We start from the raw sequence: 24,757 nt of genomic DNA on the forward strand, positions 1-24,757 counted from the left end.
AGCTTTCAATTTTGGAATTTTACATTACTAATTTTGGGAATATCAAAATGAAAGTTTAGTCAGCCAAAAGCATAGAGAGTGGATGATGTGTAGATTGTCCTGGCTCCATAGTTTGTGATGGTGGCAAATACTCAACACTTTTGGTGGCAAGCCTAGGATTGATTGTTTTCCCTGGAAGGCTGGCCTGGCTCTATACTGATGTTGCAAAGGCTAAATTACCCAGTTTCAGCAGGGTTTAGGGTTGAAGTGGAGAAGTTGGCACATAATGGGAGAGCTATTGATACACAGTCCAGTGAAATTGTTGTTTTACTGCAGACCAGTATTATTTGACTGTTAGACTGTTATTACAGGGCTAAAACTCAAACAGCCTATACCGTTTCACTATATCGGAGGTCTTGCATATTTCTAAACCAGTGGTGTAGCTTCATATAGGCCTTGTAGGTGTGACCTACCCTTTTTAGCTCACCAGAGTAGATCAATTGGTATGTGACAACTGGAAAATGACAGGATTTTTTTTACAAAAGTTCATGGAAAAGGAATTGCCACTTTAGCCAGTGCTTAAAACCATGTGGATTTCTGACCTTGTTGTAAAGTGTTAATGCCATATCCCTAGTATTGCTATAAATGTGGGGATAGGGCCCACAAGTTATTGAATGGACCAATCTGCATGGAAAATGGACAAATGGGTATGACATCATTTACCAAAGAAATTATTAAAGCTGTGTTCTTTGTAAAAATTACCTATTTCTTGGGCACTTTTTTGTTAATTTTCGCTATAAATCCTGCTTATTGTAACTGAAATTTAGTCTGGTAACTTCCTGGAAGATAGATATCAAAAATGTCATCATGTACTGATAGACTTTGTGATATAATAGTTTAGGAAAATTTAAGGGGAGTAATCCGTACAGATCAAAAAGCAAACTTGAACCCAAGGTTACTTCCCCTTACAATAACAAATTCTTGAAGGGAGATCACTTTAGTGATATTGTTCTAAACAAGGGAGAAAATTTGCATATTGAGGCCAGAGAAGGAATTTTAAAAATGCTGAAGAAGCATTTGTTTTTTTTTATTTCACAAAAAAATCTAATGAACTAATGAATAAATCATACATGTAAAATCAATTGTAAAGTTATTAACATAATACTAAATGATGAGAATTCTCCATAAAATGGTGTTTGGATTTTAACCACAGTCTTGAAATATTTTCCTCTAAAACAAGGCATATATATTATGATTACTACATGACTCATTGTTTTAAATTACGAACATATTTATATCATATATGAAATTTTGTACAATAATTATTGTATATGAAATTATGTATAGAGTTGAAGAAAAAAAAACAGGACAGTATTTTTTTTCAATTTAATTTGTTTTAATGGCTGTAAGGGATGTTTTTTTTTCAAATATGAAATGATTGAGAAACAAGGTTAACTTCAAATCGAATTAAAGTAGTTTATTTCTCCCTCGAAATTGTATTTAACTTGGCTATTTCTGTTATATTTGATAGACACAACCACGGATTTATATTATAATATAAATCCGTGACACAACATTCAGCTGTAAATATCTAAACCTTATGCATGCATGGTTTTTATATTAGCCGTTACCTTATTAAAAAAACTCATCTTGTCTTTTGATTTAATAACTGAGTTTTTGACAAAATATTTACCAAATAAATTTGTCTTCCGCATTAACAGAGATTATCAAGTAACAGGAATGTATATTTATCTACGTGTCAGTAATTTACGACAGCAAGGTGCCCGAAGACGGGCCTCTTAATTGGTTGGTGTTTTCCCATTTTATTTTTAGACTGAAACAAGTTAAGTGACGTATAACGCACACAGCGGGATTTCCATGAATGGTAGAGAGTGTGATTCACAGACAGGAGAATTTTATTTGATTATGACTTCTTTGTTTTATTTACATAAAAGCTAAAGTGATATTCGTACACGAATAGGAAGAAAGTATCAGGAAATATTTGATTACTTTATATTTAACCCACGTTTATTGAAAAACGGTAACTTGTTCATTCTCATGTATTTTATTTGAATGCACTTAGTTTGACACTTGTGTGTGTGTAAAATGGCCGACCTTTTATTGTCTGTTAATTCAAACCAGTTTAAGACATAATATGTGTTGTATGATGTTATAAATGGTTCAGGAAATGTGGGAATTGGGTGAATAATGTCAATGAATGTCCCATGCAGGCTAAGAAAAGATATACAACCGCAGTAATATGTGGTTTAGTTATTCTGGTGTTGATAGTTTTTTTGAGAAAACTGCCTAAACACTTTTCACAAAATGGAAAACATTATGCTATCGAGAATGGAGAATTTATATCCTTCCTTGATGCCAGCGACTACACGTTCGGTGAAGACATGCACGTGTCGGCCCGACAGAGACGCTCGCCAAACAGCGACCAGGATTATTCAAAGTGTAGAATGGAAACCTGTTTCGATTATTCACTTTGCAAAAACGGATTTAAAATTTACATTTATCCATTGGAAGAGAAAGTATCGCATAGCTATAACAAAATTGTTGTTTCGATTCAAGAGTCTAGGTTCTATACGTCAGACCCTAAAGAAGCCTGCCTTTTTATCCTAGCATTAGATACACTTGATAGGGATGTTTTAAGTACAGACATGGTACATGATATGGATTTGAAACTAAGCAAATTACCATACTGGAATAATGGAAGAAATCACCTTATTTTTAATTTATATTCTGGTACATGGCCAGATTATGTTTTAAATGTGGATTTTAATATAGGACAAGCCATGCTGGCTAAAGCTAGCATGTCTACAAATACCTTTCGTCATGGTTTTGATATATCATTTCCATTATTTGCCAAAGATCATCCCCAAAAAGGGGGTGACAAGGGGCATTTGTACATATCTGTTAACAATGTACCCCCACTTAGGTATTATTTATTAGGCTTTAAAGGAAAACGTTATTTAACAGGAATAGGGTCTGAAACCCGGAATTCATTGTATCATATTCACAATAAAAAGGATATAATTTTATTAACTACATGCCGACATGGCAAAAACTGGCAGAAGACGGCCAAAAAGCTCAACGATACACGATGTGATACTGACAACGAGGAGTATGACAAGTGAGTAGTAAAAACAATATCATTTAATAAATTGTTCCAAATTCATATATATAATGTAATTTTCAGCAGTGACTTTTCACCCTTTTTAAAAATGTGTCCCACCTTTATAACTTTTTTGCTTAGTGAAATTAAGTAAATTAGAAAAAAAATAACGATTGCAGACCCGGTCAGTGAGACCCTAGCCAAAATTTAGATTGTTGACAATCATTTGGAATTTTTAGTCATCATTTTAGTTTTTTTTTCAAAAAAAAGGGAACAGGTCTGTTAAATTTTAAAGGACCTGTCTTAAGAAGGTATAACACTGCCCAAGCTTCTTGATAACAAAATCAGTCCATTCCCTGTGATGAAAAAATCATTAAAAAATATATCTTTTCAAAAGATATTTTATTATGAAGGCCTATATAAATTTAAAACAGTCATATCTTGAAGTCCTACATGTCAGGCAAGAGTTAAATACAAACTATATTTTTATATTTTGTGTGTTCCCTTCGCTGAACTAAGTGAACTGCAACATTCTTGTGTATTGGGTTTTAAGATGAAGTATATAATTTTGAAAAAAAAAGTATTGTTTACACTTTGTCTACTTTATTGTGTAATTTGTTGACAAAGTAGGAAACATTTTAATGTTCACAATTTTGTGTGTGTGAATCTTTGACTGTTTACAAATGTTTACTGTTCCACTTGAATGTATTACACACTACATTTACTCATGTACAGCAATAATATTTATGAAACAAAGGCCATTTTTCATATTTAAGCAGAAAATATCTAATTACGGAGGAGAAAAACCACATGCTAGCCTGCCAATTTTATATAATTAATGCATACTGGATGTAATTTTGTATGATGTAGTGAAAAAGGTCATAAAATAAGGTTATTCTTGTTAAAGTACTCTTTTTTTCCCCCTAGCTTTTCATGATATTCTCCTTTAATATCCTACATAAGATTTAACTTTGTGTAGTTATTAACTTGCAATTACATGTAATAATTGTTTCAGATTCTTTTTCTGGAAATTCTTTCTAAAGATAGAGAGATACTTTAAGTTTTATAATTTTATTTCCTCCACACGGGAGAGCAGGTTTGGCCAGACAATACTGCAAACTTTTTTACCAGTAAAATATAATACATAATACTTCAACCTAAAATGATATTTCAGCCTTTAAACTGGTTGGTAGAATATATACCAAAAGCTAAATAAATAACTCAAAATTAATGGTCTTGTTACTATATATGTATGTATAATGTTCATTTCAAGTTTGCAAAAGAAATTAATTATTCATTTTGAATAAAAACACAAGTAAACTGGCATGATAAATTCTAAAATATTGTTGTAGATATTGTGCAGATTTCAAACTCACTAAAATGTTAAATACTATTTTTGAAAGTCATGAATTGTTTTAAATACATCATCATAACATGTACAGCCAAAAATCATTTTTAATGTCAAAAATTATACAAAGGAAAACACAACTCATTATTTTGATAACTTAAAAGTATATAGACTTTTTTTTGTTGATTGATAATTTTTAATCAGATATTTCCAGAATCCATCAGCCTACAGACTGGCAGTGATAGAAATTATAGCCACTTTGTTCGGTAATTTTGATTAGAGAGTCTGAACGCGTTCTTTGCGTTCTTCAGCAAACAAAGGATCACAACTTCATTGTCCAGCGTTTCTTTGCCCTTTTCTCAACTCACTGATTACAGACACCATTTTCCAAAATAGCTGCTGTGAAAAAAGGTCCTTAATTCATTATTGATTGATCAAATCTTTGCTCAATTTAAAGTTAAGTGGTCCTGTAAAATGACATGTTTGCACAGAGAACGGTTATTTTAAAATGGTTGCCAACACTCGCTGTTTACTATGGTTGTCACATTTTTATCATTATTTGTAAATATACAGAATGCTTAAAATATACAATGTAAAATGCTATGATATGATACAGAATGTTATTGTAAATTTACAACGAAATTATCTGTACCATTTATAAAATTTTATTAATAAACATACATCCGATATCATTAATACTTGACCTGTTAGTACCAAATGTGATTAGAATTTATCATGCAGTTTGACCAGGGCGGCTATACACAACAGTTTACTGACCTGCTTTAAATTTAAATCTTGTCAGATTTCTCCAAAGTTGATATATATTTTGTATCTAGACAGTTACAAACATGAAAGCTGAACAAGTCCATTAAAGGGGGTGTTTGTGGCTGGTTAGTTAAGGTTGTTGACTTCAAACCACTTGCCCCTCACTGCTGTCTAGGTTCAAATCTCAACAGGTACTTTGGATTCTTTCATGTGAGGAAGCTATCCAGCTAGCTCAGGAAATGTTGTGTTGGTGCAACATAAAATGGTAAACTTAACCTAACAAAAAAAGCTCTTTAAAGAAATTCAGGAGGTTTATTGTGCAATGTACCCTTAGGTTGCTTATGATAACAGGTGACTCCCACATGTATATAGATCTGAACTGTTAGTTAGTTGTTCTGAGATATAATGTTGCTATATTTAGTAAATAACTAAATAATTGAATATCTTCCTTTAACCCTCACCAGGCCAGGGCTTCAATTCTGCAGAATCTCTGATATTATAGAGCTAAAGAAGATTTGGAAGTCACAAGCTAAAATGAAGGAGTACATGACTTCAAAGCTTCGGCTGTTGGAAGCCCTGGCACTGAGGTTTTAATATCTCTTTAATTGGACCATCTGTCAGTATGGACAATGTCACACTCACAAACCGATTCATCAGTTTTAGGAAAATTTCAAAATATGTATATCATGATCTAGCTATCGTGATGATGTACTGACTGAATAGCAAACAGTGCAGACCACAAAGATAGAAGCATGTGGCTAAAAATGTACTCTTTTGGATTTGAAAATGCATCACATTTCTGTCTTTCTACTGAAATTTTTGTGAATTTATTTTATATGAGAATGAAATTTTATAACACATGAATGAATTAAATTATGCAGGAATTTTCAGTCCAGTTTTGATTTATATGTAAAATATTTGATGCATTTAAACTTGAAGAAAATTGCCAACAAATTAAGATTAATGAGTTTTGATACGCTTGAGTAATTCTGACCTTTTTTTTGGGACTATAACTGAATCTGGCGGAATTTAGAGAAAATCTGATTTTGACTTGCTTGTCATTTTAATCTGAATCAATTTTGTACTTGTCCTTTAAAAATATTTATAAAATAAATTCTGGCTTTGTGACAATCTGTGCATGATAATATTGTATGTGAAATAAGTTACTGTTATAATTATATTCTAAATGTTGACCTACTGAATTAATTAATTGATCCAGCTTTTATTTTTATAACTGTCAGTTATCAACTTTTGGAATTAGAATTACACTGGATCAATTAATAAGAAGAGACTCCATGTATTTGCTGATTGGCATGGATGTACAACCCTGGCTATATACGATACTATTATACTACACTATATTGGTGGCAAATGCTGGTAACAGTCCGTTCTTGCAGGGTATAAATGATTAATTACTCTTATGCTTAAGTCTTTTAATAAAGTGTAAGGTGTAATATCATGTGTGGCAAGAATAGATGTAATCATCAAACAAGGATGAATTTTCGGTATCATTATGACAGTGCCATAAAATTTTTATTAGTGCAATTTTCCGGTGTTATAACTACCAATAAATCGTTAACACTGCAGTATTAAAGTGACACATCCATGTGGGGTAATACTTTTGTGTTGCGTTGTTTTTTCTTTTTCTTCTTCAATCAATTTTACAATGCAGTATTGTGCAGCGGGTTTATTTAATGCCTTCGCTCACAATAGAGTAAAACTTAAATTTATTGAAATTGAATTATACATTTTTCTGTGCATTTATCTTAATAGGTTAAAAATATGAAAGTGAGGTGGTGTCAAGCATAAGGCTTAATATCCTCCTCATTTAGTAAATTACATTGCTGGTTAAATAAATATAAATCATATTATAATGTTCACATAAAGATGGACAATTTTTTGTAAAAATGTACACAAATGGATTTTGCGGTCCATAAAAACCCTGACAATTTCCGTTGATCAGATCATAAAAGTGCCCAATAAGGTGCAGTTGTGGAGTTGCGACATTAGAAAATTAAATTTATTCTCGTTTAATAAATGCTGAATCAAATTACCGTAAACATTAAGATTGCACCTGCGTATAAATCATAAATCTTAAACAGCTTTACCGTAATTTATATAAACAGAGAGTAAAACATTGGCTAAGAATAATCAAATTTAATAGTTTTGTATAGAAATTGATCAAAGTTTTATTTTACAATATAACGTGTTACCATATGCTGAATTACTAAATAAACTTGTACGGGGTCCCTTTTTAGAACGACCCATTATCAGTTTTAGGGATATGCAAAAATGAAAATTTAAAGTTAGTTGGCCAACTGTATAGATCTTGAGATTGGTCAGAATGCAGTGCACAGATGTGCACCACTTGCCTGGCTGTATACTAGTGGCAAAGATTTGATTCCAACCACTTAAAGGTAGGTTAAGCAAAGATGAAAGTCCAGTGGAAGTTTCAAGTTCAACCTAGAAATATCCGTATGAATTATATTTGATGAAATAATTTTAAAATGATTCTGGCTGTATTTCATATATAATAATTGTATAACAGACAACCCAAAATTTTTTCAAGAGATACAATTTTGGTACAAGTCTTTGTAATTCTTTGGTTGATAATCTGCAAGTTACTAGTTTTTTTTAAGGATATAAATTATATTAGATAATTGTATGATTAAAGGACCGGTATATATACATATACTTGTTCTGTATGAGATTTATTTTAAAGAGCTTGATTTTTGTGCTGGTTTCAAGCAGAGACAGTTGTCCAAATTCAATGGTAGGTTGTCTCACAGTCTGTATGGACAAGAGAAATTGTTATTAGAATTTATTTAATTTTGTAAATATCATATTGTAAATATCATATGGACAAGTAAAAAAAAACTGCTCTAGATAAAAGAGACAATTAAGTCTAAATCATATTGTGCATGGCCTGGTTTGACTGACATTTGGATAATAATTTTAAAATCTATTTTTAGGCATGAAAGGAGGGCCAAGATATTAGGTCTCGGATTTTCTAGTTATTTTATTGTGTGTGCACCAATAGGCTGTACATCATTCTTTTGAAAGAAATGTTAGAAAGGTGTTATAACGAATATTGTGAAGCTGGTATAATGGTAATATGATTAATATGATAATTTTATAGCCATCAGTATGTTTGGTATTTCTTTTCAGATACGACACTCTGACTTTTTTCATCACTTCCTGTGAGCTTGATTTATAAAAAGCTATATCTAACAATGTTTTTTATTAAAATTTAAAAAAGGGTAAAATTTTGTTGTTTCTATAATCCTATGGTCGATTCTTCAAAGAGTTGTAATATAGAATGTTTATGTTATTAACACATATGAATATTGCACAAACAAAGAAAAAAATGTTCCGGGAACAAGATGTTTCGCTGTTAGCAATAACTTTGTGCACGCGCCATTCAATCTTAAGTAAATATACCAACATATCTTTTTCATACTGGCATTTTGAAGATATTCTTTTTCAAAATTTAAACAAAAGTTTTGTACACTACAGGCAGCACAGATATAGCTTTATACACTTCACTATGAAATCATATGATTACAATATACTATATAATCTTGTTAAGGAGAAAAATCCGATCAACTAATAATCAGGAAGGTATTTTTTACGGAAATTTGAATTTAATTTTTTTTTTGTAGCTTCCTGATCTGATCTGATTTGATTGGGAGGATTAATTTTTTTTTTTATTAATAACTAAAACTTCCTCAATCATTGTTTGTATATTGCCTTATAATCTTCCCTATTGTAGGAAAAGGTCTCATTCTTTCCTATCATCATCTTACATTACAAAACTATAATAACAAGTATTATAGCAGGGCTGAAACAGGTCTTTGAAGGGCTTTAACTTATTTGCTCTTGATCTTTAAAAAAAAACGTATTATAACAGAATTAAGGATGGGCCAAAATTTTTTTAAATTTTTATCTTCAGTAGTAAAGGTGGTGGGACATTGACTGAAAAATTGTGGAATTTTAAGTTTGTGCATTAAACAAATGGGGCGAAATAGTTTTCTGTAATGCATCTGAGTCATAAAGATGAGCAATTAATCCCCGATAAGCTTGTAAAGTGTTTACTATGGTAATCCATCTGCAAATACTAAAATCTTCCCATTTTGATTAGGTCACTATCCCTGCATTTGGATTACTTCTGATATCTTTGATAAAGATAGAAGGTAGCTAGACATAGGATTATAAGGATAAATGCTTCATTTGGGTGTCGGGCACTTTTTTTCTTTTTTTTTTTGCCAATTTGCCAGCCTTGGTGTACCAGACTACATGACTGTACCAGTAATTTTAATATCAAGAAGTATACTTTTACTTACAGGTTATTCCCATATTTCTTTTCAGATTTTTAATTTAAAGTTACAGATATCTTTAAGTTCAGTTGACTCAGTGGTCATCATACATGTAACTAATGTATCAATATTTGACATCACTATTATCTGCAAGGCATACAGGCGGTATGTTTTATTGGTTGGCTAAAGTGACATACATGTGAACTTTTTTTGATGATCAAGTGTGAGATTTTTCTTCAAAAAGAGGGAGATTTTAGAATTTGCAATAAACAAAGAGCGAAATTCTGATATCAAAAATAGGGAGACTTCTTTAATTTGTGAAAATACCCCTTATTTTAACAAAAAATCTTTGAAAATATGGCTGCAGAAAGTGAGAGTCTCCCAGTTCACATGTATGAAGTGAATGTCTTTAATGTATACCAGAAGAAATTATTAAATAATTTAAAAGAAGTGAGAATAAACTATGAAAAGTTACGTTTTAATTCAGTGAATCTGAACGTTTTGGTTGAAAAGGCTTTGGGAGAGATATTTGTTCTGTTCTTTTATTGAGCCAACTGTTCCCATGCTCCTTTTATGTTTATTATATCGGAGGACAGAAATTGAATAGGTTGTATTTACATGTTATTCTATGAGCTTTTATCTGGACTAACAAACAAATAAATGTGAAAAGTTACAATAGGAAATCAATAGATAGTTAACAGTTCAAAGCAACAGTGCCATAACTTGGTGACCCTGAAGAAATCTGTTTGACAAGAAACCTTTACAAAACTCTGTACTGAAGTAGCAAAATGGGGTCTTTGTGTAAAAGGGAGATAACTTAAGCAGTGCAATACGGTATGTAATAGCAAAATGGTGTCTTTGTGTAAAAGGGAGGTAACTTTATAAGCAATGTAATTGCTTAAATTCTGTATACCTCCCACTATATTATCTGTGAAAAAAGTTTATATATATCTTAAATAAGTGGGTGTAAGAGCATAATCAACTAGCATCTATAATGAACAATTTAGCTACTTTTGTAGAAGAGGCAAGAATGACTTGATTGTTATATCAGACACCATTATAAAAACAAACGGCCATTATTATTATCTAACCATTATAACAAAAAACAACTTTCTCATCTGTGCAGTCTGACCATGCAGACTCTTGCCGCTAGGCATTCTCAAAATTTTGATATCAGTATCCTCTTAACTAGTATTAAAAATGGACTGCTCCAAAATCATAGCAGGTCAAGTCCATTATTAATAAGTATGGGGCGATTAGAATTAATTTAGGCATAAAATCAGATATCTTGAACATTTTGATGACTATGAAGATAAAATTGCGGACATATAATACATTGTATCAAAGAAGTACATCTCTCTTTAGCTTTGTAATTTAATTAACCTGTTTGAACAGACCTGGGAGAATGCCTTCAAGCTTATGTACTTACAACACATGAATGAATTTTATAATGAAAATCTTGTGTTAACATCTGAAACAAAAATAGTAAGACTGTTTCCTTCTTGATTTATATACTCGCATACTAGCGGCTATGGTAAATTTTTGAGTTACAAAAATATTTTTGGCAGAAATAGTGTCTGTCACAACTTGTTTGAATTAATGGAATGTTTTAAATCGCTATGCAGTTGTTTTTTTGAAAATGAAACCATTAAAGGAAATATGATATTTATAAATGAATATATTATACCATTTTGCATTAATGTGACTTTATTTTTTACTCTTTGTAAAAGCTAGAAGGTGTTTGTATTAGAAAGCAAGAGACTTAAATGCTTTTTTGGCACTTGTTAATGTATGAAATAAAAGTAAACTATGAACTGTCAATTTTGGCCTATACAAATTATGAAGATTGTAACATTATTGTTTATTATTGTATAATGATATCAGTGAAAGTAATTAACTGACATTAATTTGTCATTATCGTAAATAAGAGACTTCAAGCTGACTTAGGTTTTTTTTAGCTCGACTTTTCTATGAAAAGGGGAGCTATCCTACTCGCCCCGGCGTCGGCGTTGGCGTCACACCTTGGTTAAGTTTTTCGTACCACCCCACTTTATTTCAGAAGTATTACAAGTATGGCTTTGAAACTTACCATACTTGTTCACCATCATAACCTCCATCTACAGACAAGAGTACATAACTCTGTCAAGGTTTTTGACAGAATTATGGCCCTTTTTTAGCTCGACTTTTCTATGAAAAGGGGAGCTATCCTACTCGCCCCGGCGTCGGCGTCGGCGTTGGCGTCACACCTTGGTTAAGTTTTTCGTACCACCCCACTTTATTTCAGAAGTATTACAAGTATGGCTTTGAAACTTACCATACTTGTTCACCATCATAACCTCCATCTACAGACAAGAGTACATAACTCTGTCAAGGTTTTTGACAGAATTATGGCCCTTTTTTGACTTAGAAAGTGTATTGAGCTTGGTTAAGTTTTTTGTACCACCTCACTTTATTTCAAAACCATTGGAGGTATTGCTTTGAAACTGACCATACTTGTTTACCATCACGACCTTCATCAACAGACAAGAGGACATAACTCTGTCAAGGTTTTTGACAGAATTATGCCCCTTTTTGACTTAGAAAATACATTGAATATGGGTAAAATCCACTTATTGCCTTAACCCTTTGAGATATTGCTTTGAAACTTTTAATGCTATTTCACATCATTACCCCCATCTGTACGCAAGAGAAGGTAACTCTGTCAAGGATTTGTTTTAAAAATTAAGGCCTTTTATCGACTTAGAATCTTGGTTAAGTTTTTAGTACCAGTCCACTTTTTAGCTCGACTTTTCTATGAAAAGGGGAGCTATCCTACTCGCCCCGGCATTAAATAATGAATTGAACTTCCTTCATGTAATTCAAATATCAGTTTACAACGCATTATCTACATAGTGGACCCACGAAAAGTAACCAGTCACCCACAGCCTGTGTGAAAGAGATCCACTTGTGACCAACTGACAACATCTAAAAAAGCTTGATAAAATTTATCTATTACTTGTATTATAAGGTAACTATAATACTTTCACATACAAAGTCAAATCTATATATTATGCTGATTGTACAAAAATATACTGCTTCCTTGGCATAGATTTCTTGAAAAATTATGTTATTATGTCATTTACCAAGGTGTTCTGAGTGACGTAAAAATACCTTATTCTCTCAAAGTGGGTTTAATACTATTAAATTTATTTAAGGCTCAACTCAGTTTTTTTTTCTTTCTTACCAGCCCTCTTTTGACTTAAACATTTCAAACTTTGCTGCAGTGTTCAAGGGTATCACACAATTCAGTAAAATAATTCTTCACTAAATATCTTAATGCTCATGGCCATTGTTCACTTTAAAAATACAGAGATTCTTGTATTGCCTTTTACTGCAAAAACTTTTTTTATTGGCAAGCAATAAAAAAGTCGAGCGCGCTGTCTTACGGACAGCTCTTGTTGACTTAGAAAGTGTATTGAGCTTGGTTAAGTTTTTTGTACCACCTCACTTTATTTCAAAACCATTGGAGGTATTGCTTTGAAACTGACCATACTTGTTTACCATCACGACCTTCATCAACAGACAAGAGGACATAACTCTGTCAAGGTTTTTTGACAGAATTATGCCCCTTTTTGACTTAGAAAATACATTGAATATGGGTAAAATCCACTTATTGCCTTAACCCTTTGAGATATTGCTTTGAAACTTTTAATGCTATTTCACATCATTACCCCCATCTGTACGCAAGAGAAGGTAACTCTGTCAAGGATTTGTTTTAAAAAATTAAGGCCTTTTATCGACTTAGAATCTTGGTTAAGTTTTTAGTACCAGTCCACTTTTTGACTGAACTGTTTGAGATATTAATTTGAAAGTTGGAATACTTGTTTACAATCATGATTCCCAAACATGTCCAGGAGAAGGTAATTCTGTCAAAGATTTTATTTGAATTATGGCCCTTAACTGTCAATGTTTTGTATTATAGGCAAGCACTAAAAAACTTAAAAAATCTAAAAAAAATTCATTCCTATCCACTTGTTCACTTTACCATAAATTATGTCATATAAACATTGCTGTAATATTCAAGGGTATCAAACAACTAGTTCACTTTAAAAATACAGAGATTCTTGTATTGCCTTTTACTGCAAAAACTTTTTTTATTGGCAAGCAATAAAAAAGTCGAGCGCGCTGTCTTACGGACAGCTCTTGTCTCTCTCCCCTTTTGGGAATAGGGGTCTCTCCCCTTTTGGGAATAGGGATCCTCTCCTTTTGGGAATAGGGGTCCATGTCTGTCTGATTAGGATTGTTTTCATATGTAAAAAAACCAGTTTTTAATAAATGGAGAAAAATAAGGTTGCGACAGACAAATTAGAAATTTTAACAATGATTTTGGACAAAAATATTAAATTTCTAGGGAATTGATCAGTCTGGGAAACAAAACAACAAAAACAAACATTTAAAAACAACAACAAAAAACACGGGTGCTTTGAGAGAAAATGCTTTATTATTACCAGTATTATGAAGATGTAAGAGACTGTAATTTATGTAAAACTTTAATTTATTACAGTATACATTATAATTTATGGCTAAAAGTACATCATGTCTAGACCAAATACTTTACATTGCCAACCATCTGCAAGGAGTGTCTACTACTAGTGACATTTTTTACCAAAACATAAAAGAATTTTGAGTGACAAATTGAAATATTTCTCAAGAGATCACTCTTGCTTTGAAAAATTATTATCATTATAAGGCCCTGCCAAAATAAAAAGTCTGGTTCAGGTCTTCCACTGAAAAAAGGAGAAAAAATAAAACTTAATAATAAAAAATATTGTAGATTATGAGGGACTTTATACATACCGGTAGTTTAAAATTAATGTAATCTTAGATCTTATATATTGAAAAAAAAAAAATGACCCATCAACCATAATTGAAATATTTTCTATCCATCCTTCCTCTTCCCAGATTTTTTTTAATCCAAAGATGTTTAAAATTTGTTTGTAATCTTGTTAAGTGTGTCGGCATTTATTGACAATATACTCTTTATTCTGATCATAATACAATATCTTCAGCAGTTTTATATGCATATTAAATTGCTGTAAAAATATTTTGTTCAAATTTTAAATATAGCCTGCAGCTGCAAAGTATAAGATATGCTTACTAAGCATCATTTTGGTATATCAACATACTTTAATACTTGGTCTCATTTCCCCTGCTGCGTTGTCAAAATTAAATTTTTGTGTTATTCTTGTATGAGTCACCGCTCTCCCCCTTTTGGTCACAGCATTTCATATTTTATGTGTCGCTGAACCTTCAAAAATCAAATTCCCGATTATGTTTAAGTCATTCTATTGAGTATAACATATTCAATTGCGGCACAATAGTGACGTTACTGCAGTCAATGACTTGATAAAGTCGTTAGCCGAAAAATGTTAAGTTGTGTATTTAGTCAATCAACCGATGGTGGCGAAAAACGTTTTAACAATTACTTGTGAAAATCTAACCTCCTTGTAACTAAATATTATGAAAAAGGCTGTAAACTTATCAATTTGTTTTTCATCTTGAGTTATTAAAATATATTTACCAGCTTTTTTTCTCCCATTTTTACATTGAAAAATTAATAGAAAAAGTATAATATTGATCTATTAGGGTCATCAAGGTCGTATAACAGTCTGGGTATTTTCAAAACAGAGATGTGCAGGTAAACCTTGTTTTATATAGATGTTAAGTAGGAAAGTCTTCGATACTGCCAGTATGAATGGAAGTGTTAAAAATATTGAAACGGCTTTCCAATGATACTCATACTATTTTGTTAATGACCGTCTGCTTCTTTATAACCAAAAAGGGAAATGAATTTAAGTAACCGAAAGATAATGAAAGAATAAAACTTGTACGGAGATAATAAATGATTCAGGCGTGTGCAGTTTTTATGCAATCATGTGAGTAATACTCGCTTCTTGGATACTCTAATCTCTTGGTTATTCCGGCTTGTTGTCCTCCTGTACACTGCACAGGTAATCATTACCTGCCTGATTCAAAAGAAAAGCAAAAGTTATACAAGATTAACTTGATAAATTTCAAAGTAAAGACTTAAAGGGACTCCATTGACGTTTTTTTTACATGACGGGATGGGAAATTTTTTTTTTGAGATTTATGAACCATTTGATGTACATGCAGGTATAGACTGCAAACTGACAAGTTCAAAATTTTAGATCAATTGGTTACAGCGTTTTAATCAGAATTATTATTTTAATTTAATATGAAAAATGATGTAAAAATGACAAGTGTTTAAACGCTTTTAACTCAAAATGTGCTAAGATAAAGAATCAAACACAAATATGATTTTTGATTTTATATTTTATTCTGAGTAAAATTCTTTATTATCTTTTGCATATCTTTTTATTTTAAGTGCCCGAGTTGATCAATGTTAGAAATTTAAATATGTTTTTAGGTTTTTGGATGTCCGTGGAGTTACTTTAACATATTTGGGAAGAGATAAAACGTTTTCATAATCAGCACATTAATTTTACACAGATTCACAATATAGATTAAATTTTTCAGTTTTTAAGGCGATGATTTTAAAGAGACAAACATCTGTGAAGTTATTCAGTAGTTTTAATTATTATTATGAGCTTTGTTTTGAAATGATGACATTGACCAATTATAGCTGTTGATTTGTATCATAAGGGGTGATCACTCTTAGATAGAATTTGTATTAATATCAAAAAATGGAATGCTATTATTCCACGAGATGCAGATCTTTTCCAGGCAAGACAGAAGCTGACTTTCGGAATTAACAAATTTAAATAAATGAAATAATCTTTATTGTGTTTAAATCTTCAAAGGAAGATGTCTGTGCATGCACAGTTCTTTCTTGAAGAGATTGCAGTGGTTTATGTGGTACTGGACATTTTTATTGTTTTCCCCATGTTTGATGTACGACTGGGAGGGAAACCAAAGATAAGAAAAGAATAAAACTTTTTGTTTTAGTTTAATGAAAACTATGAGCATTTTTTCTTTTTAGTACATGTCACATGATACTCTTGTGATGTAATCAAGATGCAAGCGAGCATTATAGGGTATAGGGCTTAGTACATGTAACTATGACAACATTTTTTTGTACACATTTTCGTATTGTTGTTGTTTTTTCCATTTGTCATGAATTCTAAGTATTTTTAGATTGTTGAAAATTTTGAAACCCAGATGTAAGGGTGGTAACAATGTTTGTTAATAGCGTTGAGAATTGATTTCAATCACATCAAAAGAATACAAAAAGTACTGTTGTTAGAGTAGGGAGGGCTTTTCCATGAGCTATTATGGTAATTATGATACATTTAATGTGACGTGACTTGCCTACAGTGTGAGAGATAGGTAAAAAGAACAATGACAGTTTTATTGTTGTTTCTTCGTTAGTGTATTCTTGTCAGGAATGATGCTAAAATCTCGCTACAATTATCACCTGTTGCATGTGTTATGTCTAGGTATTGTACAACAAATGTCTTGGATCTAGGTCACTGTGCCTAAGAGTTGATGTTGACACAGCAAAACATGTTATTACAAGTGTGCAGATGCAGGAATTTAAGTCCTGGTGAAGAACAGGTTTACTGGTGAGGGGCATGTTAACTGGTGAGGGGCAGATTAACTGGTGAAGAGCAGGTTTACTGATGAGGAGCAGGTTAACTGGTGAGGGCAGTTTTAATGGTGGAGAGCAAATTAACTGGTGAAGAGCAGGTTTACTGGTGAGGAGCAGGTTAACTGGTGAAGGGCAGTTTTACTGGTGAGGAGCAGGTTAACTGGTGAGGGGCAGTTTTACTGGTGAAGAGCAGATTAACTGGTGAAGAGCAGGTTTACTGGTGAAGAGCAGATTAACTGGTGAAGAGCAGGTTTACTGGTGAAGAGCAGGTTTACTGGTGAAGAGCAGATTAACTGGTGAAGAGCAGGTTTACTGGTGAAGAGCAGGTTTACTGGTGAAGAGCAGATTAACTGGTGAAGAGCAGGTTTACTGGTGAAGAGCAGGTTTACTGGTGAAGAGCAGGTTTACTGGTGAAGAGCAGATTAACTGGTGAAGAGCAGGTTTACTGGTGAAGAGCAGGTTAACTGGTGAAGAGCAGGTTAATTGGTGAAGAGCAGATTAACTGGTGAAGAGCAGGTTTACTGGTGAAGAGCAGGTTAACTGGTGAAGAGCAGATTAACTGGTGAAGAGCAGGTTAACTGGTGAAGAGCAGGTTAACTGGTGAAGAGCAGATTAACTGGTGAAGAGCAGGTTAACTGGTGAAGAGCAGGTTAACTGGTGAAGAGCAGATTAACTGGTGAAGAGCAGGTTTACTGGAAGTCTTCTTAGAGGGACCAACATGTCATGATGACATCAAGAATAATTATAGAATCTGAATTTTCAAGTTGTAAATGAAATTTAAAAAAAAGAAGCATTTTCATGGTTTCCAATTTGAAGTTGACTCCATAATTTATAACCATAGATATTTTATAGGCATCTTTATATAAGTTTCTCATTTCAGTTTAAATCTGAAGCTGTCAAAGCTTAAATTTCTTAGTATTGACTACAGTATCACATGTACATGTATTAACAAAAAAAAATCATTACCTCTTCTCTGTTTAATAAATTCTTTGTGAAGGTGAACCATGGCTTCAGAAACTATAAATGTTTTGATTCCACTCTCTCTGAGAATGCTCTCAGTTATAGTTCAAATTCAAATGACCATGTTTTTTGTTTCTCTTAACTGTAACAATCGTATTCTTTTCTCATTTTTCTTTGTTGAACATATGGGATATAATGTATTCAGGTATTATAAAAAACCTGATGATTGTGATTTTAAGATACTGGTTCCAATGCTGTTAGAGGTGACTTCTTTAAAATGTTAGTGATGAAACATATTTTCTTTTTTTAAACCTATGACAATTACCCTAAAAACTAAGAAAACATGTTTCATGTTGAACATCTTTCAATTTCTAAATTTCTTCACCTTTGAAGTGCAAAGTATTATTTGCTTTGCCAAAGTGAAAAGGCGTAATTTTAATTTCTTTTGAAGTTTTATGCGATTTTAGATATTTGAAAGGCGTTAAAGTTATCTGAACGCGCAGAATGCGGTTGTAATGTATTCTTTGCAACTCGCATTGGAGCCCAATGATTTCATGGCTTTCTTTTGCACTGCTTGTCAAGATATCACCCATATTTACATTAGATCTAATTTCAATTTTAATATAAATATTTTTCTTAAGGATATTTGATAGTATTTGATTCCCCTTGCTTTATTTATTGCATGATAATGTTGGTTGATAATATACGACTCTGAAAATAGGTTTTATTAATCTAAATCTGCAGACACATTTTTTCTTTTTTTCGCTGGAAAGTTTATTAAGTATCGTGACCTATTTATATATATTCACTGTTAATATAGTCTTTAAACATTCAATTTCAAATGATTTGCACTTTAAAAAGCAATTTTAAGCACTGTATAGTCTAATTAATGTTAGTACACTGACAACACACTGAAAATAGTGTGTGTGTGTGTTTCTGTAAGGGATGTTTGGCAATGATAACAGCAAAATTAGGAAAAATACTTTTTATGGATTTCTTTTAATGTGGTTAAAATGATGGACTTTAATACCAGTCGCCCTATACAACTGTTGTTTAACACTTACCCTGCTTGCAGCAACAGAATCTATGATACCCATGCAACCACTGAGAGTATAGATCGAGATCAACCAGCACATCTGTGCCGTCTGATCATAGTCTTCCCTATTTGCTGCCCAGTCAGTACGTACTTTTGAAATGTTCCCTAATAATAATGAATGGCTTAATCCATATTGTAAGACGGTCAAGTGCATTAAAGATATTTAACATGGTGAAGTACTGGGTACCATTCAGAGTAAAATGTAAAAGAACAAGACTGCATGAATGTAGCCCGTTGGTCCTTTAAAAATTTTGTTGCTTAACCACCAGGTCATAATGAACTAAATCTGTGTAACTGTGGATGGGGTAGGACTTAAGAATGTGGACAGCAGCTAGTTTGTAGAATGTCACAGGTACTTTTGTTTGATCCACATGATGTCCAGAAGACTTCAGCATGAATGCCAATTATTAGGGGTGTAGCGATTCAGCTTTCTCTTGATTTGATTCTTGATTATTGCATTGCAATTCGATTAATTTCAATTTGATTTCTCAGGCTATGTTTACATTAATTTTTCTGTAGGAAAAAATGAAATGAAAGAATTGTTTGCTTAGAAAATGACAAATCAATCGAATCGTCAGCTCTGAATCACAGTTCCGCATAATCGCAATTAATCATTTTACTCTTACAAATCCATCTCTTTAAGTAGCAAGGTGATTAATTTATTATATAATAAGCCTCTATAATTATATGTCTTAACCAACTTTCATAGAGTCCCTTTTTTATAATATATGTATTAATCATATGCTTAATGTAGTTTTCATTGGTTATTAAAACACTGACGATATCAAACCAAAAATGGTATGAAGTGTTTATGTATTGGCCCACATGAATCAGCAGTCAAAAGAGAGCAAAGCACTTGGGATTTACAAATTTGTCAATTTGTACCTCTTAAGCCATATAAAAACACTTCTTATTGAACGTTTAATTTTCATTTGATTGTAAAGTGCCAGATGTCACATGCTCTGTAAAAAACATCCAGACGATTAGCTAGGAAAAAGTTTATTTTCTTTGTCCGCAATCTGTGAGGTCAAGTTTTCAGAGGATACGTTCAATTGCTGTTGTTGTTTTAGTTTACAAGTTTTAAAAGTACTTTGTACAAAGTTTTCTATGAGTGATGCAATAAGTAGATAAATCAAGTGCAAGTAAAGTTAAGTCAACTTGACCTTTTGAACGATTTAATTGCCCATCACACAGCGAGCTAATAAAAGTCAACTGTACAGTTAGACAGTATGCATCTTTTCCGTTATCAAAGGCAATTATATGTCATTATTTAAATTTAAACAGTTCATCATTTGTTTTTGCATGATCTCTGAATAAATGTACCTGCATTGTATAGTTTAAGATATAGCTGCAGTTAAAATAGGTCTATATGCCACCAGAATAAACCCTGGCCAGACCGTATGTGTCCTTTAATCCATATCGTGCTAAACAATAATCAAATGGACTTGCCCATCTTTCTGAGTCAAGACAAAAGGAACAATTTTGGGAAAATTTCAAAATATGTACTGACTGGATAGCGAACAGTGCAGACCGGGACCAAACTGCACATATGTGCCACCTTATCTTGGTCTGCAATGGCCACATGGTTAAATTAAGTTGCCTTCAGCATTAGCCAAAGGTTAAATTAAACAGTTCTTATATGTGGTAAATTTCAATGATTAAATTTACCTGTTTCTGATCACAAAGTTCCTTCTACGAAAATTGTCAGAGCAGTTCCAAATGTAAGCAAGGCATGCCTATATATGACACAACTTCAGCAGGACTTGTGGTTAATTGTATCAATTTTGACAGGAGCTCAATCGAAATTTCTGCTTATTGTTTTTCTGCTGATAGGAAACAGCGGGTATAATTATTGTTGTACAAAGCTCCAACTGTGGGTATACTTAAGATGGAGTGTGTACTACTTGATATCGTCACTTATCTCTCCAATGTTAGACCTGTGTCAATCGGCATGTTTGGAATGCAAGTGACGATTTTCTCTTTGATCGTAAGCGATTCGGGTCAAAGTTTGACCCATATAAGCATTATACTGTCTGGTATGCAGTCTCGACATGCAACTTGCGTCTGCTGCAAGTAGGGACAGAGTTCTAACTTCATGTCTCAAGTCCTGTCTGTGTTTTATATATAAAAAGATTAAAACTCCAGCTGATTGTTTTTGTTTTAATATTGACACAGTATAACATGGTCGAGTTTCTTGTATAAATTGGTTATCTCGGGTTTTTATTTATTGTTGATTCTTATAACTTTGTTTCTAGTATTAAAAAACCTTTTTAAAGTCAGTCATTGTTAAAGTCTTTAAGTGTCAGGTTTATACTGCCTAGCCAAAGTCAGAATCCAAGTGCACCTATATCTGAAAGATTTCAGAATCTATTATTATCGGGGATCCGTTCTCTCAGTGCCTGAAATTAGACAGATGAACATAGAATACACAAATACACACATCTTTAATTGTAAAATTTCATTGTCTCTGGTTTAATTCTTGGGTATAATATTTTATGACAGTTTTAAAGAAATTAGCTTTTTTGTTATATGAGCATTGCCAGTATATGTTAATGGCGACTGAGTTATCTTCTAGAATTTTTTTTTTCCAAAGAGCAGAGAATTGTAAAAAAATTCCATGTCTCGTTCTTAGGTCATTTTGGACTTTTTAACTTAGACAAGCTCATCGTAAGATAATTAAGTTAATTAGCCCCAGTCTTAACAAAAAAGTCTTTTGGGCTGATATCAGCAAAATATTTGTAACACAGTCTGCTATGCTGCCGACAATGCAAAACAACGACTGTAACGCAAATGCTTTTGTAATTGTGTTTAAGTTAGAATATCGTGTTTTGCAACATGTTAACTTACATCTATTTCAGACAGCGGCAGACGTATCACTGTGCTATTTAATATGATATCTTGTGCGTGTGTCACCAAAAATGTAATCTCAATTTGGTTAATCTGTGTTCAGAAAGCCGTTTCTTCTGCACATTATTTCTATCTCGCATTCTCATCTCATTTATTTTGATTTTGCGGCTGACTGTCCGCCCATATGCATTTCAGCAAATGAGGCTTCGTATTTCTAGAAATATGCAAAGATTTCCAATTGAAAAAAAAAAGTGAAGAAAAAAAAGTGGAATACATAAAGTTCAGACTAAGATTAATCGAACCTAATGTTACTTGCAGGATGATTCAGATTCTCTGAAATCTCCGGACTCGTTAAAATTGTTGAAATTTCCAGCCAAAACTTTTTTTAAACGGTTTAATAGAAATCTGTATCCTTTAACTTTAATTGAGGGAACGGCAGATGTTTTGTGGAATGACAATTCAGACTTTTACATGCACTTATACTTTAATTAATAAATAAGTTATGAATAATCACTATTAGTAATTTTTTTTCATCAATATTTTCTTAAAATGATTTTATCCATCTTATTGAGAAAGAAAAAAATAAAGTATTTCAACATTAACATAAGATAAAATTTTTGTGATGATAATCAACTGAATACCTCTACAGGCCATAAATTTCTACTTCTTTTACTACTTTGTGCAGCATTTGTTTTTTCTTTTCTGTTACTTAGCAATGAATAGTTAATGAATGAGTGAATTAATGACTTAGGTTTTATAATAGGCGAATAAATTCTTTTTGAAAAATGACAACAAGCGTGTACAATTAAGGCAATGTATGATACATACAGTACAAGTTCCTCGTCGATTCTGTATTTACTACTCATTAAGTAGTTAATTACAATAAACAAGAAATATTAAAACAGTTTCATCAAGACTTGAACACAGGTTGTTGGTTTTTATTCACATTGCATATTGACTCTGTGGCTAGGTAGTTAATGTTGCTGACTTCAAGCCACCTCCACCCTACTGATGAGAGTTCAATTCTACAAGAAAGGAATCTGTCCGAAGGCTCTATAACACAGGTGCCAGGTTGTGCCTGAAATATTCCATACACCAGTAAGGTTGGAAAGTCACCATACATGCATATCTTTTCAGTATATTTTAAAACCTGACCAAAAAAAAATCCATGTTTTAAAAAAGTGTACAAAATTGATTTGTCTAATAATTGCCCCTACAATATGTATATACATGTAGCTTAAGACCAATTTGAACATTTGTACAGTGTTTCAACCAGACTGATGTGTAACTGTGGCTGTCCAATTTCCAGAAACAATAATTCCAGATTTTGAAAAATAAATTCCATAAAATTGCATATGGACAAATTCAAATCCAGGTGAGACACGTTATTTTATGTATATCTGTAATTGGGTATTAGGGTTAATATTGAGTTACTGTAGACGGCACAAAGTTGAAACAACATAAATATTCAAAGCATATTCATGAAAATTTTGAAAATTGTATAGTAACCAAAAGGAATCTTTTTACACAATATCAATGACACTTAAAACCCACATTCATTACAAAAAGAGGTCAAAATATGCAAAAAAATGTCCTTACTGCGTTTAGTAACGCAGTAGAAATATAGTTTCACAAAATGAAAAATTCACCATTAATTGCTCATAACATGTAAATTATTACTTGAATCTTGAATCTTTCTACTTTGCCTAAAATCTTAGTACAATTTTTCACAAGTATGATTTATTGAAATATTTTCGCTCATCTGGAGGCAAGCTGCTTTAACTACACATACAACAATGTAGATTTTGAGATTGTTATTATCCCATACTTATATTTTAAGGAGGTGTTGACCTTTTGCAATTGCTGCAGCATTGACATTATGAAAATGCTCTGCGTTTCTCTCACCTTCCCATATGAAATAATTTGCGCATATATGATTATATAATTCTTCCCATATGAATCGTGGGTGCATTTTGCAAAGTATGCAATTTTAATGTGTTCTTTGTTGTTTTTTTTCCTCTTTTCAGCTTGGTAAATCGTTTGGTGTACCAAACTGATGAATTAAACAGTTTATAATCTTTATTTCTAACATGTGTGTTTGCAGAATATTGTATAAAGAATACTGAGAGAGAGGGTGGCCAGGGGGGGGAGAGGTTTAGGGATGATTGGTAGTTATGTGGTAAATACAATTTGTATAGTAATTAAATGGAAATTACCACTAGCTCATTTGTTTTAATTATGCTTATTATCCGTCTTTTGCACATTATATATTTACTGAAATTAATATCAGCTCTTTATTTAACATCACGATTTTTAAGTATGGAACGGAAGTTTTATTCTCCAATAAATATGGAATATCCAATCAATGCATTGAAAACGCAAAACAAAAAGAGCTAGAAATAATCGCTAGTAATAAACAAAAGCTTTTTCTCACTTTAGACAAAAAGAACTAGAAATAATCGCTAGAAATGAATAGAAGCCTTTTCTCACTTAAATGTTTACATACCGTATTTGGCGGGTAGGCATTGACGCAAATAATTTGTCGAAAAGAAATTGATTCGTAAGCCGAGACTGCTAAATTATAGTGCAATAATATTTCCCTACCCGAAAATGGTAATAGCCGTTTAATAAATTGATCATAACTGTATGATAACAGGTATAGAATAATAAACAGAATCGTAAATTGTGTCAATCTATATTTCGGTCCATATCTTTA

General features: G+C 32.2%; 1 protein-coding gene across 1 annotated transcript in view; it reads left to right on the forward strand.

Annotated features, from left to right (window-relative positions):
• Positions 1-1,824: 1,824 nt before the first annotated feature.
• The window catches only part of LOC132715401 (exostosin-1-like), a gene marked incomplete at its 3' end in the record, with an annotated part of 60,077 nt that continues 37,144 nt past the window's right edge, over positions 1,825-24,757 (forward strand). The window contains 1 exon segment of the mRNA XM_060698397.1: positions 1,825-3,118. Coding sequence (XP_060554380.1) covers positions 2,205-3,118 — 914 coding nt within the window.

The sequence above is a fragment of the Ruditapes philippinarum genome, unplaced genomic scaffold (assembly GCF_026571515.1).
Source record: "Ruditapes philippinarum isolate M1 unplaced genomic scaffold, ASM2657151v2 ctg9607_1_1_1_1, whole genome shotgun sequence".
In the NCBI taxonomy this organism is placed as follows: Eukaryota; Metazoa; Mollusca; class Bivalvia; order Venerida; family Veneridae; genus Ruditapes; species Ruditapes philippinarum.